Source organism: Phocoena sinus, chromosome 6 (genome assembly GCF_008692025.1).
Source record: "Phocoena sinus isolate mPhoSin1 chromosome 6, mPhoSin1.pri, whole genome shotgun sequence".
NCBI classification, from domain to species: Eukaryota; Metazoa; Chordata; class Mammalia; order Artiodactyla; family Phocoenidae; genus Phocoena; species Phocoena sinus.
In genome coordinates, this window is record NC_045768.1 from 53,285,531 (window position 1) to 53,304,029 (window position 18,499).

At 42.0% G+C, this 18,499-nt stretch overlaps 1 protein-coding gene across 8 annotated transcripts in view; it reads left to right on the top strand.

Annotated features, from left to right (window-relative positions):
* SMARCA2 (SWI/SNF related, matrix associated, actin dependent regulator of chromatin, subfamily a, member 2) overlaps positions 1 to 18,499 on the top strand; it is a 179,082-nt gene that overhangs the window by 60,984 nt on the left and 99,599 nt on the right. For all 8 annotated transcript variants that reach the window (XM_032634486.1, XM_032634492.1, XM_032634490.1 and 5 more), the window contains 6 exons: positions 1,252 to 1,399; positions 5,217 to 5,380; positions 6,729 to 6,795; positions 7,455 to 7,565; positions 10,435 to 10,677; positions 12,037 to 12,150. In XM_032634486.1, the coding sequence (XP_032490377.1) occupies positions 1,252 to 1,399; positions 5,217 to 5,380; positions 6,729 to 6,795; positions 7,455 to 7,565; positions 10,435 to 10,677; positions 12,037 to 12,150 (847 nt within the window). The remainder of the gene's footprint in view (positions 1 to 1,251; positions 1,400 to 5,216; positions 5,381 to 6,728; positions 6,796 to 7,454; positions 7,566 to 10,434; positions 10,678 to 12,036; positions 12,151 to 18,499) is intronic.

Sequence of the window (18,499 nt, forward strand, 5' to 3'; positions counted from 1 at the left end):
TTGTGCCCTCCCCCACTTCATGACTTCCTCGTTCCTGGGCTCCTCGCGTGTCACGCGCTTCTGTCCCACGTGGAACCTGCCCCTCCAACTGGCTGCCTTTCCCGCCTTCCTTAATGGTGCCAACACCCGCCCAGAACCCCAAGTGAGAAACGTCCTCGTTGCAGTGGCTGCTCAGCCACTGATTCCCCTACCCAGCTCTTTTCTTTTTATTAATTAATTAATTTATTTTTGGCTGTGCTGGGTCTTCGTTTCTGTACGAGGGCTTTCTGTAGTTGCGGCAAGTGGGGGCCACTCTTCATCGTGGTGCGCGGGCCTCTCACTGTTGCGGCCTCACTGTTGTGGAGCACGGGCTCCAGACGCGCAGGCTCAGTAGTTGTGGCTCGCGGGCTCTAGAGCGTAGGCTGAGTAGTTGTGGCTCACGGGCCCAGTTGCTCCGCGGCATGTGGGATCTTCCCAGACCAGGGCTCGAACCCGTGTCCCCTGCATTAGGTCTCAACCACTGCACCACCAGGAAAGCCCTACCCAGCTCTTTGCCTGCGTAGCTCTAGTGTTAAAATAAAACTGTGGTGAAACACTATGCAAAATAGAACATTTTAAAGTGATGAGATTTAAAAAAAAAAAAAAAGTGGAAATAGACATTCTAATATTTTCTCCTTTTATTCCAGGGCTGTGTGCCCACTTCAGGAACCTTTCTTTTATTCATCTGCCCCCAGTTTCTTCACTGAAGGTTTTCAAGACCCCCCTCAATGGCCCCTCACTGCCTGTAGAATAACTCAGTAGTTGGTTAACAAGACATAGAAAATGGAAGACGACCTCTCCTCTTTCCTGTCTCTTTAATGTCACCTTTGGCCTCCCTCTCACCTGTCTTCCAAGTTTTAGGCGGTGTTCTGTGGATAGGATTTATCTTTGTACTTCAAGGGCCTAGGACAGCTTCACTGGCAAAGTGTGAACCTGCAGGTGTACGATTCACGCTCATAGCAGTCACTTGAGGTCGAGCGGGCCTGCGTTCAAATCCTGACGCCACCACCTTTCATGTGACCTCTCTCAGCCTGAAGTTCTCCACAGGCACCAAGTGGGGATGGTAACAACAACGTCTGCCCTGCTTGCTTTTCGCGAGGATTACAGATAATATGTTTTAGCTGCCGGGCGTGAAGTAGGTGATAAATAAAGCTCTACTTCCTGCAGCTGCTTTCGGCTTTCCATTCATGCACCAACTTCTCTGTGTGTGACTCTCCACTTTCTCTGGCCCAGGACAGCTAAGCAAGACGTGGACGATGAGTACAGCATGCAGTACAGTGCCAGGGGTTCCCAGTCCTACTACACGGTGGCCCACGCCATCTCGGAGAGGGTGGAGAAGCAGTCGGCCCTCCTCATCAATGGGACCCTGAAGCATTATCAGGTAACTGGCGTGGTGTGTGTTTTCTTGGCAGGTCTCAATCTGTTACCTGATTTTGATTAGAGCACGTTGTGCGCAGGCCCGTTGCTGCCGAGGGCTGACCACGGCAAACATTTGGGGCCGCATTGCTTCTAATATGGCGATTCTCTCCACTGTGCCCGTAATTCTTGTTTTAGAGTGTTCCATTTTACCGTCTTCCCTAGAGCGTACCCATTTTCTCTTCTATGGCTTTGGGATGGATTGTGTTTTCAGAAATCCTGGGTTAACTTTTGGAACCCCTTTACCGTGGATCTCTTTGGAATGGAAAACCCAGCCACATTCTATGAGTGTAGGGAACATCTGTGCCTCTTTTTCGAAGTAAGTGAAGTATGTATTTCTTCAAAAATGTCAGTGGCGTCTGTAGTTTAACACTATGGACTCAGCTACCTAGGAGTCGCTATCTACTACATTTACATGCTTTTTTTTTTTAAGACACATTAGAGTGGTGAGCATCCCTGCTTTGATGAAAACTACGCTGTAAGCATAACGTGTGTTTCATTTGACGTGTCTAGAATGAGGTCAGCTCCTGTCTTCTACCTCCTTCTACTTCACAGTGTTTCCCAAAGTGTGTTCCTCGGAACATTTGTCCCATGAGATAGACCTCCAAAAGAAAGGGAAAAATAGATTCTGTGGTTAAATAAATATGGGAAATACTGTCAGCTAGAGCTTGGATTACGGTATAATTTACTATTCCAAATTTGGATACTTATGAGAATGAACAGTGGCCCTTATTACTGATCATAGGTGTCACCCAGGACTTCCCGAGCCAACCAGACATCTGGGCACTCTAGCAATGACCCTTCTTGGTAATCCATGGTGTGCGTCAACACATGCATGGGCTCTGCAAAACTAAATGTGTAAACTCTAACTGCATGTCAGCATCCTGCAGTGAAATATCTTTAACTTTGTATTTCCCAAATTTCTCTGACTACCAAACTTTCTTTTCATGTATCATATACCTGTTCACATCCTGTAAAATGAGGGCCCTTTGGAATATACTTTAGGAAGTATATGCTTTAGGCCAACAGTTCTCGAACTCTTTGAACTTGGATCCACTAAACTCCTAAAACGTGGCACTGTGTTGGCTGCCACGGCATCAGGGTGAAGGATACAGAGGCCACTACTACAGTACTGCCTTGATCTGTGTTAAAGTGCCAGCAGTTTACACCCACTACTGCTTTTGCATCATCCGTGCAAACGCCAACACAATATAAAAGGCAAATAATACCTCAGTGTTAATAAGAAAATCATTTTGACCTTGTGGATCACCTGAATAAGGTTTTGGGGACCCTCAGGAGTCCCTGGAGCACACTTTGAGAACCACTGCTCTGGCTGTTAGTAAGATCATGTTTTCTCCAAAGACCGTGCTACTTTCATGAAGTTCAAAGTTGTTTTCATCTGATTTGGCCTACCTGACATAGATGTTAACTTGTAGTTGGTTCTAATGAACTCTTGTATGTCTATATATGGCAGGTGCATCGTTAGATTATTCGTGAATAACTTTTAACGCTACATTGATTTCCTCCTGCCATCCAGCACCTTTGAAAGCATTCTTTGTCACTGTCTTCTCAAACCTACCTCCTCCTACTTCCATATGTGAATTTTTTTTTTTTTTTTTTTTTTGCGGTACACGGGCCTCTCGCTGTTGTGGCCTCACCCGTTGTGGAGCACAGGCTCCGGACGCGCAGGCTCAGCGGCCATGGCTCACGGACCCAGCCGCTCCGCGGCATGTGGGATCTTCCCGGACCGGGGCACGAACCCGTGTCCCCTGCATCGGCAGGCGGACTCTCAACCACTGCACCACCAGGGAAGCCCTCCATATGTGAATTTTATGGCCTTCTTCCTCTACTGGGCTGCTGTAGATTTCCTGAACATATCTTACTCTGCCCGCCTCCGGGTTTTTGCTTCATGGAGTTTCTTCTTCCTGGTCTCTGAGCATCCATACCTACCTGATGAAATCTTTTTTATTTCTCACAAACCAACTGAAACTGTGGCTCAAAGCCTTCCCGGATCACTCTATCCATGAGTAAGCTTTCTATCGTCTTGCTCCTTGACATGTTTTTGTATTGAAAATAGTTACTTAACCTTGACATAGCTGAGGCCTTCCTGCTGCTTCCTGGAAAGGCACGTAAGCTTGGCTCAATACTCAACCCCTCCAGTTCCACGGTCTAGGAAAGTCCAAATCACTTCCCACTTTTTTTGTGAATTTCTAGTCCCCTCTGCTGCCAGTTTCTGCTTCTGTTTTATCTGGGATTAAGACAGATGCAAAATTCAGCCCCTTTGCCGATTTTCATAAAAAAAAAAAATCCACTACCACTGAGTGTCCAGATGTTTCTGGCACTTATCTGACTTTCCTCAAGGTCTGGTGCTCTCGGGATCATGTTGCAGGTGCGCATCTCCTCCCACCCACCACTAAGAGTTCCCGGCATTCCCCTTCTGCCCCTGTGTCTTCTGTGCATCCCCGTGGGACCTCTTTCAGTCCCTCTCATTTCTTGGTGTTGCTGCTCTTCTGCAAAAATCTTTAGGATGATTCGGAGTCTTGCATGGTATGAGGTACCCTAAGTGCTTATCCAAGTATTTCTTCAAACCATTGCAGTGATCTTCCCAAGAAAAATTCTGGCCCATACAATTTTATATGTATGACACTGGCACTGCCAGCCACGTCTTGGTGCGTGAATGGCTTATCGGGTCCTCTGACTGCAAGCTTCTGAAGGGAGGCATGCATATTACATACCTAGGTTTCCATCTGCTATAGCTCCTTGCATGGTCCATTTAACAAATATTGAAAGTAAAAGAATCACTTGCTTTGTTTTTACATAAACCAAATTAAAATTAATATTTCCCTAAGCATAACTTCATTAGCAAGCTAAATTGACTTTAGCAATTATATACAGATAGATAGATAGATAGATAGATAGGTAGATAGATAGATAGTAAACATATATATAGAGAGAGAGAGAGAGAGAGAGAGAGAGAAATATCCTATCACTTAAACCAGAATCTGTGATATGGTGGTGGAAGGGAATTAGTGGTTGGAGAGGGAAGTTGAACAATGTTGTATTTTCACCCAGACTTTCTTGTGTTTAACATGGAAATCCAAAGCTGTGTCTCTGGTGCTGTGCTTTTGTTCTTTCAAAATATGTTGAACATGTTTCCAGGCAGTCAGCTGCCCTTGGGGAGCACTTACACTGCAAAGTTTCCAGGTGATGCCTGGGAGCTTTCTCCGCCAGGAAGTGCCCTCCTGTGGGCCCAGCAGGTGCCCCTGGCTCCCTGGTCACTCTGCGTCCTCGCTTGAGGGGATCCCACCCCGGGGGGCCGGGAGGCTCTTCGTCACCAAGCAGCCTGTTTCTAATGACCTGTGATCTTCGTGCCAAACCTGCCTTCTGGTTTGTTTTTCTTTAATCCTCATGGTGGCTTTTTGTGCTTGGAGTGGTTGGAATGGATTTTTGTTTGGGTTTTCTTCATCTATAATAATTCTAGAATGTCATGTACTGTGAAATGCTAAGTAGGGATGAACGGCAAAGCTGCTTAAAGTCCCCCCAGTATGCTCCAGCCCATCATTTCTAAATCTGATTAGCACTCAGCACCTGCCAAGCATCAGGGGTGATTACAGGCTCATGTATGAAATTCTCTTTGTGTTGGTGCTTCCCGTACTTTCCTACTGTGGGAAATCCAACGTATAGCACCGAGGAGTTAAGAAGTCGCAGCCTCACTTGCTTTGTATTAGTATTAATTACCTGTGCAGATCTTGGATAATTGAAGCAATTACTCTTCATTTCAGCTCCAGGGCCTGGAATGGATGGTTTCTCTGTATAATAACAATTTGAACGGAATCTTAGCTGATGAAATGGGGCTGGGAAAGACCATACAGACCATTGCACTCATCACTTATCTGATGGAGCACAAAAGACTCAATGGCCCCTATCTCATCATTGTTCCCCTTTCGTAAGTAAAGCCATTTATTCTGCAGTTATCTTTCTTGATGTTGGAGCTTGCCCTATTCATAGTTTGTCCTTGTTTTTCCCTTAAGGCAGAATTGTAGCCTGTAGTGGGATTATCAAGAGCATATAATCCGGATTTAGGTTTTCTTTTCCCACCCTTTGATTGGCTACATAAGCACGGGATGAAGTGATTGTTTTTCAGCCCTTAGCATTGCAGTCTACACAGCCTGTACGCTGTGCAGTGGGTCTCATTCTTCATCACGCCTAAAGTGGCTCATGAAGCTGAAAGGTTTTGATTTTTTTTTAAGATTTCTTTGATTTCTTTTTCCATTTCCAAAATGTTATATATATTCAAAAATTATATATTCTCAAATCTTCCTTTAGTGTCCCTCTTAAAGCAGAATCTAAATCAAAATCGTAACTATGAATTTTGCATTAAACCGCCCTCAGTACTCGCAGTTTATCTGCAGTGACTTTGTCGCTTTGTAAGGATGGGTCTTCACTGTTCTCCGTTAAATTCCCGGTGCCTCGCCCACTGCATGGCTCCTCGTGGGTCTTTGGTGGATACCCCTGAGGGAAGGGATACCTGTTCAAAACCGCCCTCCTTGGATGGGAGTGTGTCTCTGACTGTGGGTGTGAGGTTGCAGTTCTGTTCACTGAGATCCTCTTCTAGATCTCAGTGCTAATTACAGACTTGGGCCTTGAGAAAAAATATTGTTTTAGTATTTCCTTCAAATTTTGTCTAAATGAGAGTTATTTACAGACCTCTTTAATCCGTATTATTTGAATCCATGGAACTTAGACACCCTTTCCATATTATCTACATCTTGAACATATATTTTGGGTTTTATCTATGTTTTGCATGTTCTGACTCATATGTTACATTGATGCTTTCAGGGATTTTGCCTTTTAAGGCACTTAATATTTTTCCCCTGCCCTCTCTTGACAGATTTACTTAGCATGTTCATGTGCTTTTGTCGTTTCTTTTTCTGGACTCAACTTTTCTCTGAACTTTATATGGCTGTTTCTAAAGAGTCCCCAAATCGCTCTGGTAATTGCTGTTTTTCAGTATGAAAATTAAGATGTTTTTTGCCATCTCTATTCATGCGTTCTTTAATTTTTTTTCTCTTACGAGATTTCGTGTGAACCCACAAACAAACTTGTCATGCTCTGTGGCAGCTTATTTCTAACTTATCTCTTATTTCCACACCTTTAAAATGAATATGCAGTTGAGCTATTTTATATTCTCTAGCCCCTTTCAAGGTGAGACCTAAAAGTGAGTAAGAACGTCTTTTTAATCACAGATTTTTATACAAGTGTCTCTCTGTATTTTGTTTTCTTTTGTTCTATAGGACTCTGTCTAACTGGACGTATGAATTTGACAAATGGGCTCCTTCCGTGGTGAAAATTTCTTACAAGGTTTGGCATCCTGTATTTATTTTTTGCTTTTCCGCATTTATATATAGACCCTATTTTCTTCATTCCCTATGCACATCTGTGAACTGTATCTGGTTGTAAAGTTTTGTCATGTACATCATGTACTAAACAGTGAGAGTTAATCATCCCAAGAAGATTACTGTAATAAACCATAATTACTTTCAGATAGTGAAATGCAGAAGAAAATTGTTAATTATCATATTGCGAGGTTTCTGATGAGAGTAATACAAATGACAAATATTACACATCCCGCGTGCTGCTGCCATGCCCACTGTTCCTGCAAAGTTAGACAATTACCCGGGCGCCCGGGCGCCTGCTGGACGCTCCTGTAGAAATGGAGCCTTTCAGCGGAGCAGCAGGTTCTCTGCTACCTTGGGGTCACCATAATTGCCTTTTCTTTCTCTGCCCCCCCTTCCCTCGGTCTGCAGTGGGAAAGCTTCTCCATAAAGGTCTGAAAAGTGTCCAGACTTGTGAGCAATTTTGCCAAGCACTTTCTTCCTGGATAATGGATCTGTATATGATAATTGCATGTATGTGCAGTCCTTAGTCACATGCCTGGGCTCCATTAAGCCTGAGCAGTGAGAGACAGCGCACGCCTCCTTCCATCGGGTAATATACATCTGTATTTTCTTCCCATTCAGGGCACCCCTGCCATGCGTCGCTCCCTCGTGCCCCAGTTACGGAGTGGCAAATTCAATGTCCTCCTGACTACTTATGAGTACATTATAAAAGACAAGCACATTCTTGCAAAGGTATGTTTAAAAAAATTATCTTATCTCTAATTATGGACCATCGCAACTGGAGTGTAAAGTATTCCCCAAATTATACTCCCTAGTATAATTTGCTCGTTAGGTGGCTGGTCTCTCTCTCTTTCTCTCTCTTTTTCAGTCAGATGTATTTTGGTCATGCGTTTTTCATTTTATGTATGCTGGGGTTTTTTGTGTTTTATTTTGGTTGTTGTTGTATGTCACTGATCCTGGGACTCTTACCTACCCTATCCTATCATAGTTTATGCGCTTACATCTCTTTAAAAAAATTCACCTGGGGGCTTCCCTGGTGGCGCAGTGGTTGAGAGTCCGCCTGCCGCTGCAGGGGACGCCGGTTCTTGCCCCGGTCTGGGAAGATCCCCCATGCCGTGAACGGCTGGGCCCATGAGCCGTTGCCGCTGAGCCAGCGGGTCCGGAGCTTGTGCTCCGCAGCGGGAGAGCCCGCAGCAGTGGGAGGCTTGCATACCGCAAAAAAAAAAAAAAAAAAAAAAGAATTCACCTGGGTTCCTTCAACTCTTTTTTTCTCTACAACAGCCCTGAACGTCGTGCTTTTGGAAGAAATAATTGTTTTTGTTGCCCTGGGATATTGTCAGCAGCGTAATGTCATTTCTCTTGTGTCTTTGTCTCTCCAGAGATGAGTAGGCATTTCTCCATATGGTCTTCTCCATATGAACGTTTATCCCAGCTGCAGTTTTTGTGCTATTCCTGTTTTATGTTTTTCCTGGTGAAATAATGGGCTATTATTGTTTGAATTACTCTGGGCTCTTTCTGTGACTATTTATTTGGAGCCGGGAAAGAGTCGTTTTCTACCTGTGACCTACATGTCTGCTAATTTGTATGTCCTAAGTTGTCCTTTAGCCAAAAACTAGAGTTTTTTTCTCCATTTATACCATCTTGTCTCCTAATATATTCATGTAGAATGATGGGAGTAGTTTCTGTCATAGAGGAAGCCTGAAAACTTAAATTTTTTTCCTTTAGTAATTTCCTTTACCCTGTGGTGTTTTGAAAGCACTATAATCTGAAACTAAGTTATGGTCAGAATCGAACAGAATCACTGTTTCTGGGGTCTGTTCTATCTCTGCATTAAACCTTTGCCCTGGGAACAGAGTTCTGTTCATGGCCTCCTAGGAAATAACATAAAGGAAATGGGCTCCCAGGGGAGGTTTGTTTAATCATTGAGATGGCACCAGCAACAATGCTGTGTTCCTCTTCCTCATGCTCCAAGATGAATTTGGCAGTGTCAGGAATGACGTGTTTTCAATATAACTGTGGGAATGTGTTTGTACATTTGAGATCCTTTAAAGAAAATTCATACCATGTCTTCTGCATATGTATTTCAAAATTCATCAGAGACGCCTGGTAACGAGGTGTATTGCTTTTATTTGTCACTGGAGAAATGAAGCTCTAGAAAGGGGTAGTGATTTTTTTCTGAGTGCAAGACCTAATTAGTAGTAGACCCGATAGCAAAATCATAGGCCTCTGATTCCTTGTTTATTATTTCAGAAGCTAAATTAGGCAGGGAAGTAGATTTAGAATATTGACTTAAATACATTTTTATCTCCTGGCCTCTTTTCACGCTATTGGTAACTTTGGGACAATTGATCGTACAACTTTAATTATTCTTAAGCAATTTTCTTAGAGGTAGCAGAGGAAGGAAAAAAAATTTAAAACCCTGGGAGTTTCTTTTACCCGAACATCCCAGCCTGACTGATGATTTTATTCCTTTTCCCGGGACTTCACTGGTGCTTCTAATGAGGAGGGAGAGGACTTTACAGAACGCTTTGCCGTCTCCCTCCTCTCTAAGAGCTTTGCAGCGGGATCCAGGGACATCTGAGCACCAGATGCTTTTCTTGGCCATTACCGCTGTTTTGTGGGGAATGGATAGGCTTAGTGGGATATTCCTCATTGTTCTCACTTTGAGAAACAATGACCTTGGAGAGGGCTGAAGGGTCAGATGTGAGAGGGGAAGGGGACTGTGTGTAGACTTAGGAAGGAAGATCGTGACATATGGTCACATTTTTAATTTTTGAAGTGATAGTTATGCTGGTGGAATATATTGTGTTTAATTCTGAAGTTTTGGCGTAAACAGAGGAATGCTATTTTAGCACTGCCCTCTCTGCCGGTAAGTCTCTCCTTTCATTTTAGACCTCTTGAAATTGGGGTCCTAGACCTGGCAGGTAAGGAGTATGTATGAACTAAGAGAGTCCGGGTTGCCAGGTCTTCTAACGTTTTAAAAGAAGCTGGATGTCCAGATTTTTATGTGAAATGTTCCAACTTTTAAATGTTAGCAACTAAGTTCAAATTAAAAAAGAAAAAGTTAACAAAACAAAACCATGAGCCAAACCCTGAAGGTAGTAGTCAGCCAAGGCAATAGAAAAAGGGCACGAAGCCAGAGTACTTCCGCTGCAGGTGCCTGCTGACGCCATCTTGGAGAAATCAGCCATTAACCTGAGCTTCAAGTGAGGAGCTATATTCTGTACTTACTATGAGCAGAGGTAACGGAGCCATTAAATCTGGCATAGCTGACACGACATAACATTAATAGAAGGAGTATTGGATGGGGAGACACAGGAGCTAATTCTGGCCCAACTATTTCATTCTGGGCCCAAGTTTCCGTCTTTGTGAAAGGGTAATTTGGAATCACATTCTATCAGTCCATTCCATTACTACATAGTGCACGATGATCTGTCAGGTATGGGAAATAGACTGTTAAGATTCTTTTATGCTAAGGAATCTCGTGTCATAGCTTTTACCAAGCATGAGATCTTTGGTTTTCCACATCACCACTTGCCTCTTAGAAGTAGCTGTGTTTTCCCTTGTTCACCGTATGTTGGTCCTTTTTCTTCTGTTATAGATTCGGTGGAAATATATGATAGTGGACGAAGGCCACCGAATGAAGAATCACCACTGCAAGCTGACTCAGGTCCTGAACACTCACTACGTGGCCCCCAGAAGGATCCTCTTGACCGGGACCCCCCTGCAGAATAAGCTCCCGGAACTCTGGGCCCTCCTCAACTTCCTCCTTCCCACGATTTTTAAGAGCTGCAGCACATTTGAGCAGTGGTTTAATGCTCCATTTGCCATGACTGGAGAAAGGGTACTGGCCCAACTTTTGTTTTTCCCACTGCTTGACAATGAAATGAAATGAAATGAAAAGACCTAAAGCTGAGAACACTAGAGCCACAGAAAACCCATAGGGTGGTTTACAGTGTTGTAAAGTATCAGGAAGCCAATCAGTGGATGTGTATGTTCTCACTCCAGGGATATTTTTCCATCCAAAGAAAATGGATCTAATAATGGATGTAAGATCTAGGATCTAGGGTGTCCTAATCCCATTGTCTTTTGCCAGTGTGTTAACCAGGCCAACAGAGGGTGTTTCTGGCTGGTGGAATGCTTACCTGCTACAGGCCACAAGGAGGATAAATGCAGAGATATTTGTTCAATCTATTTAACCACAACTCAACCAACCGAATACAAACCTTAAAAAGAAATATTTCCTTGTTATAAACTTGGGCTTCCCTTTAAACCATTTCCGCATTAAGAGTTTGTATGTAAAACCAAACTGGTTTATACTAATTTTCTTTACACATTGTTTTCAGGTTTTAGTGTAAGCCTCAGTCTTGTGTGTGTATATAAATACTCCTCAAACCCTGGAGTAGCCATTTTCAAATTTCTTATTATCGTTCCTTCCACTATAGGAACGAAAAGCCACTTAACATGCTTTAGGGAAATTTGTGTTGGAACTATTTGGCCCTTTAATTTTGAGATGTCACAGGTACATTAGCCTTTTGTTAGGAATTCACTGGCTTGCCCATTTGGAGAAGGTAACGTCAATCAGCTCTGCCCCCTAGAGGTGAATAGAGGAAGGTGAAAGAGAAAGCGAAGGAGTTATATATAAACAGGACTGAACTTGAACAAGATCAGAGCAGAGCAAAGGAGGATGCAGGTAGAGGGGCTTAGAAAGCCACCGACGTAATCTGGATCCACTCTTGTTCTTTTCAGGTTCAGGCCCTGTTCCCTTGGTATGTTTCTGCATCTGAGACAATCAAAGTTAAGAGCCTAACTTAATGCTTCAGTCTGAAGGAAGAACACATTAACTATTGCCCTTTTACTCGTGTTCTACCTCAGCCTTTAGTCAGCCTTTACTGCAATCATATCCCATAAAATTCTGAGCTGTTAACACTCCTGATCTAAAAGTGATGGCTCTGGGCCGTTTTCTACAAAACTCAGCCTTCAGACCAAGACACCCATTTAGAGGCTGTTCTGTTACCACCTGGTAGGAAGGTGGGAACAGCATTCTGAGGTGTACATGATGGGTATAAACCTAGCCTTAATGCACATAAAATTTCAATCATATATTGAAACCAATAATAAATGTAACGTGAAGAGTCATTGCATGAAAGATCTTTTTTTTTAAAAAAGCAAAAGATCAAATTCATCTGAGGTTCTCTTATAGGTGGACTTAAATGAAGAAGAAACTATACTGATCATCAGGCGTCTGCATAAGGTGTTGAGACCATTTTTACTGAGGAGACTGAAGAAAGAAGTTGAATCCCAGCTTCCAGAAAAAGTATGTTGCAAATTCAAAAGTTGTGCTTTCTTCCCCTGCCAATACATTTGGACTACCTGCCCCTGAAATTGTGTTTCGGAAACAGCAGGCATGTGTTTTAGTTCCAGGTAACTGGGAAATATCTTAAAGGATTTTTTGTTGTTGTTGTTAGATGGAAGCTAGGGGATTTAATGTAGAGAGAGAAGGGAAATTTTAGCATTTCATCTTGGTTTCCAAAAGTTTGGGGGCAGATTTTAAAAAATAACCAAATTCATTAAGTCTCACTACATTTTAGCTTTAACTTACATTCACTTAACATTACATGAATTAACATTCTGTTTTAACTTTAGATTTTTTCTTTTTACTAACCTCGTTGAGTTCACTCTTGCGGGCGCCATAGAAATGTTCTGCTTTGAGCCACATAAGCCTTTGAGTTTGGGGCTTGTATCAGTACCAAGGGACGTGGTAAACATTTGCCAGGTTTCCCGGTAATGTGTTTACTGTTGGATGCTTGGGATGTCACAGTTCTGATAGTAAGTGAAAAATAGGGTTCCTGCAAGTTACAGACACATCATCTAATTTAAGTTCCCGTGAACATTTTAAAAAATATTTTTCAGATGACTTTTTGGACACTGATTTTTCAGTGCTTTAGAATGTCTTTTGAGCCCTTAGCTCCACATTTTGGGGTTGGATTTGGGTATTGGTTTAATATGTTTTTGATCATAGTTTGGAACCGCACACACTGGAGTTCTACGTTTCATTCTCTTAAAGATAGATTGTTTGGCATCGTGCACTGTTTGTTGCATGAGATAGTTTGATGTGAGTTTTCTCTTTAGGGGAGCCAATTGTGAAATGTGTGTTTTGCATCATTGTGTTTTAATGACTCTATTTTTTGAACAGATTGGTTCATCCTGCCCAGTTTTAAGTGGGATTGGCAAGATAGTATACAAAGTTGATCACTTTGCTAAGAGAGAATTTTGATCCCTAAGCCCCTATTCATTAGCAGTTGGAAAAAAATTAAATATTAATACGGTTCTTACACCATGCTTCTCCCAGCGAAAACCTAAATATCTGAGTATTTTATTTTGCTAGTGAATGCATCTTGGGGATTGAATGCCGTTGATATTTCTTTGACTTCGTGTGGTCTTGGCATCTTTGGGTAACCCCCTTTCTATTCAGTATGGACTTTAGTTACAGAATAAGCTGGGGAATGGGTACAGTGGTCATGTGGCTGCCTTGAATGTTACTGAGATCCTGCAAGTTATAGAGACGGAATGTTAAAGATTTTAATTTGTCCCATACTTCCTTTTGTTTCTTTAGAAGAGCTATAAAATAAAAGGCAATTAACTGAAGTTCTTCATTTATTCATTCCATAAAACTTCTTAATCTTGTTACTCATTACTCTGAGCCAGTCTTGAATGGCTAATATAGATAGATATTTTAAAAACACATTACAAGTTGAAAGTATGCCCTGCTTTAAGAAAATCCATTGTATTAAAATCCAAATTTTGCAGCGTAAGGATTATGGGGTGATTGGTCATATCACAAAGGGATTCTTTGCTTTACTGAAATATTTATTTCACAGCTCTTTTCACAAGAAGACTTCCTGAGTATCGATAAATTTAAAAAATCTAGGATTAGATTTTCAAGAGCATGTTTCTGACGTAAAGTACACACGTACTGTTTAATATCCAGATTTTTATATTGGAGGTATGTTAAACACCCTGTGTGTGATATACAGGCATGCCTCATTTCATTGCACTTTGCTTCATTGCCCTTCATAGATACCATGTTTTTTTCCCCCCAAATTGAAGGTTTGTGGCAACCCTGCGTTGAGCAAGTCTGTCCGCACCATTTTTCGGCATATGCTAATTTCATGTCTCTGTCACGTTTTGGTAATTCTCGCAATATTTCAAGCCTTTTCATTATTGTTTTATGTGTTACGGTGATCTGTGATCAGTGATCTTTGATGTACCATTGCAAAAGGATTATGACTCACTGAAGGCTCAGATGATAGCTAGCATTTTTTAGCAATAAAGTAGTTTTTGATTAAGGTATGTCCAATTTTTTTAGACACCGCTATTGCACACTTAATAGACTATAGTACGGTGTAAGCATAACTTATGTGTGCTAGGAAACCAAAAAATTCTTGTGACTTGCTTTATTACCATATTCCCTTTCTTTTGTTGGTCTGGAACTGAACCCGCCCTGTCTCCAAGGTACGACTGAATTATCTGTCTACCTTTACCTGGAGGCAACTTGGTGGAGTGGAAGTCATGGGCTCTGCCCGTCAGAGTGGACCTGGGTCCCCACTGCATTCTCCGTCTCATACTGGCTATGTGAGTTTGGGCAAGTCTCTTAACCCAGTGGGTGTCAGTGTTCTCATCAATGAACTGGCAAATGGACAATACCTGCTTCACAGAAGAGGACTGAATGGATGCAGTACTCAGCACTATGCCTGGCACGTGGTAAGGGCTCAACTGGTGACAGCTGCTACCACCAGAGTCCTTACTTTCTACTCACACTGCTGTTTCTGTTGCTGATTTCTGGTTCTGCTTCCCTGTTCACTTCAAGTTCTTTCTCACTGTTCTCTGGTCCTGGCACTTTCTGTGTTCCTGCCCCATCTCTGTCCCCACAACCTTTTCATGGCGAATAGGGGAACTGATCACTTGACATGTATACGTAGCTGTTATTGATGTGGTTTGGCCAGTTTTCACTCTTTGCTCTTTCTACCTTGTTAGGAATTTTTTAATCTGGGGAAGATTGGCCATTTAAGTGTCATCCTTGGGGGTAAGGAGCTTTCTTCTGCCACCATCTGCTTGTAGCCACAAACAACATATATGTCTTTCTCAGGCTGCATAAGGAATCTAGAAAGGAATTGTGGCCGATGGCAGGAAAAGGCTAAATATTTTATAGAAGTGATGCTCCAATGTTTTCATGAAAAAGAATCAGGGAAGTGGATTTCCATTTTATTTTTTAATTTACGTATAATAAAATTCACTCTTTTTGGTGTATAGTTCTGAGTTTTGACAAATACATAGCTACGTTACCTCTACCCACAATCAAAATACAGAACAATTCTGTCTCCCAGTCCCCCCGACCAAAAATTTCCTAGTGCTCTCACTTTTTAGTCAGACTGTCCCTCTACCCTTAGCCTCATGCAACCGCTAATTTGTTCTCCATCCCTGTAGTTTTGCCTGTTCCAGAATGTTGTATGAAGGGAATCAGACAATGTGTCTCATCAGACCTTTTGCATCTGGTTTTTCATTTAGTGTAATGAATTTGAGATACATCCAAGGTGTTGGATGTATCATTAATTGGTTCATTTTTATTGTTGAATAATATTCTATTATATTGATGCACCAGAGTTTGTTTATCCATTTAACTGAAGGAAATTTGGGTTGTTTCTAGTTTTTGATGGTTATGCATAAGTCTGCTATGAACATTTGTGTATAGGTTTTTGTGTGAACACAGGTTTTCGTTTCATTTTACTAAATATCTAGGAGTGGGCTTGCTTGGTCATATGGTAAATGTACACATAACTTTATAAGAAACTTCCGAATGGTTTTCTAAGGAGTCTGAACCATTTTGTCGTCCCGCCAGCAATGTATGAGCATTCCAGTTCCTCCACATTCTCCTCAATAATTGATATTTTCAGTTTTTAACGCTGTTGGCCGTTTCAATAATTGTGTGCTGATAACTTGTGACTCGTCTTCGTGTGTTTATTTGGCATACATGTGTCTTCTTTGATGAAGTGGTGCTTAAATCTTTGGCCTGTTTTTTTCCCAATTATTTCTTTTCTTATTGTTGAGTTTTCAGATAGAAAAACTCTTAAAAGTACAGAGTACCAGCCCTAGCCCCAGTAATTCTGTTCAGTATAGTGGGAGTGACCTCAGGAGTCTGTATTTCCTCAGATGAAACCAAAGCAGGCATAGAAGGGCCACAGTTTGATAAATGCAGTTCTACTTCATAGAAAAATTAGTTTTAATCAATGAGTATTTAATAAAAATTAGTTTTAATCAATGAGTATTTAATGACTTAATGAGTCTAATGAAACACCTAATGAGCAAGAGAATATACTGTCTCCAGGCCCCTCCCAACACCACCACCAAGCTGCTGGCATAAGATCCATTCCTTATACTTACGGAAGAAGCGCAATTCATGGAAAAGGGATTATATAAAACCTAACTTAAGCTAAAGAAAAATTGATTTTTCGACTTAGCTCCCATTTGAGGTTGTCTGTGCTGACTTTCCCCTTTGTATAATCAAGATCCAACTGTACTTGCCATTGGCTGTGTGTGTGTGTCTAAATATGCTAAAATATGTATACAATGTCTGAGATTAACTAGAGGTTGACCTACCTAAAATCGACCCTGATTTTGATATAATCTGTATAAAACCACAAAAAAGCATTGTTTAGATGGGCAGCTTTTATATTCATTATATAAAAATTTAGAATGCTTGATGTAATTAATCATCACTTTGTTCCTCTCTTGCCATAGATTCTAGAACCTGGGACTTTCATAAATTTAATCTTGGAAATCTCAATTCACAAAGTGGTAATATATCACACACAGTAGCCTGGATTTATCGGTCTAATAATACCTCCTTTTGGAAAGGAAATTATAAGTGAGGAATAGTGTTTAGGGAGAAACTATGAATAAAGGTTGAAAACTTTTACAGGGTTATATGGGAGGAGAGTCTGGGCCAATATAACCGCCCAATTTAGCTCCCTGAAGGGACCAATTTGATCATTACTAACATAAGGAGTCTTAGGAGATAACTGTCATGTCCATGAGGCTGACACCCCAATTTTACATATAATTTGGAAATAATAGTCCCAGTGGCTCTCATAAGCCTAACTTGTTGGGAGAATCATCCCTGTTAAAGAGTCATAGATTTTATTTCCTTCAACACCGGCATATTTTGAGGAACTTTCAAATTCATGCTCTAATCAGGGGCCGTCATGTTTTCTGGAGGCGACCCAGACCCAACAGAGTTTGAGATGGCGTGTTGATTACAAAGACTTTCCTCTCCTCGCCACTGTCAGTCTGCATGTCTACTTTAGCATTCTTCAGTCTGCCCTTTTCTCAATGCGTAGCTCTGATGGCTTGATCTGTGCGCTGCACTGCCCTTGGGCGGGGCTGGAAGGTGCAGGAGCTGTACCAGAAATTGGAGGCATGGTGGGAGATGTCACTGAATGATGGCATGACAATGAAAGGCAGCGGCATCCACCCCATCAGGAGGAAGGATCCAGGCCTTCAAGTGCTTTAGGAGAGGGGTCCCCAGAGCACACAAGGGTGTGTGTGTGAGTATGTGGGGAGGTGCTTACTAGTTAGTATCCATTGAGGTGTGGGAAGAAGATTTTAGAGCTTCCATTTATATTACTTTTTCTCTTAAAAATAAAAAAAAATAAGCTTTATTAATTTAACATACAGATGGACACTGGTACCCGTGTGGTATGTATGCACATCAGAAAGTCAGGATACCTTGCTTAGACTGTATCGGTTATCCCGGGCGGGAGTGTGACGGGAAGCACCTCCACCTGGGGCATCAGATATCCGCTCACCGTCACAGCCTGGTTCCTGCGCTTTCTGCCTACTGTGAGCATTGCGGGTTTCCCCGTATCCAGATAAAAGGATTTTAGGATGATCTCATTTTAACTAAACTGACACCCCCGGCCCTCAGAATGAATGAAGGGCTTTAAAAGATTCTGCAAAGGATTGCAGGTTGAAAACAAGACGGATGACGTAAGCACAGATGGACGGTAGGAAAAGGGCAGTCCTGCCACCTCTCCTGTTCCTAGTGTGGGTTTTCACCAGCCCCATTATAACCCAAAAAATTAGATGTCATCAAATTGGCCTCTTGAAATGTAGATATAAATCAACTGCCTTTAACATTGACCCCTGTCCCAAAGGTAATTTGTGTTTTGAGACATTAATGTCCGCACGTGCATATAATTCATAGTTAAATATATGGGCGTGTATTGGGAAGAGGTGCTTTAGCATGTCTTCCTGGTAAGGAACTGCCATCAGAAAAGTTTAATGACCACTTCTTTGCGGGAAATGAAAAGGAAGATTGACTTTGGCTGATAGATGTGATTGGGGAAGATCTTGCAGAGAGCCCTCGGGGAGAGTAAAATTTGGAAAGGAAGCCCTAAGACTAAGGACCCTCACCCCAGGCCTGGGGGAAAGTACAAAGACAAACAAAATAGCTTGGACTTGTTTGGGAGGTTACAGGGAGCAAACGTAAAATATAGTCGTGAAACTTAGGATGGTGATTTTGATGATGTGTATCAAACTAGCTTCTGGTACCCCCTAATGGTGCTTGGGAGGAGGGCTGGGGGGAACATCACCTTCCTACAGCAGCC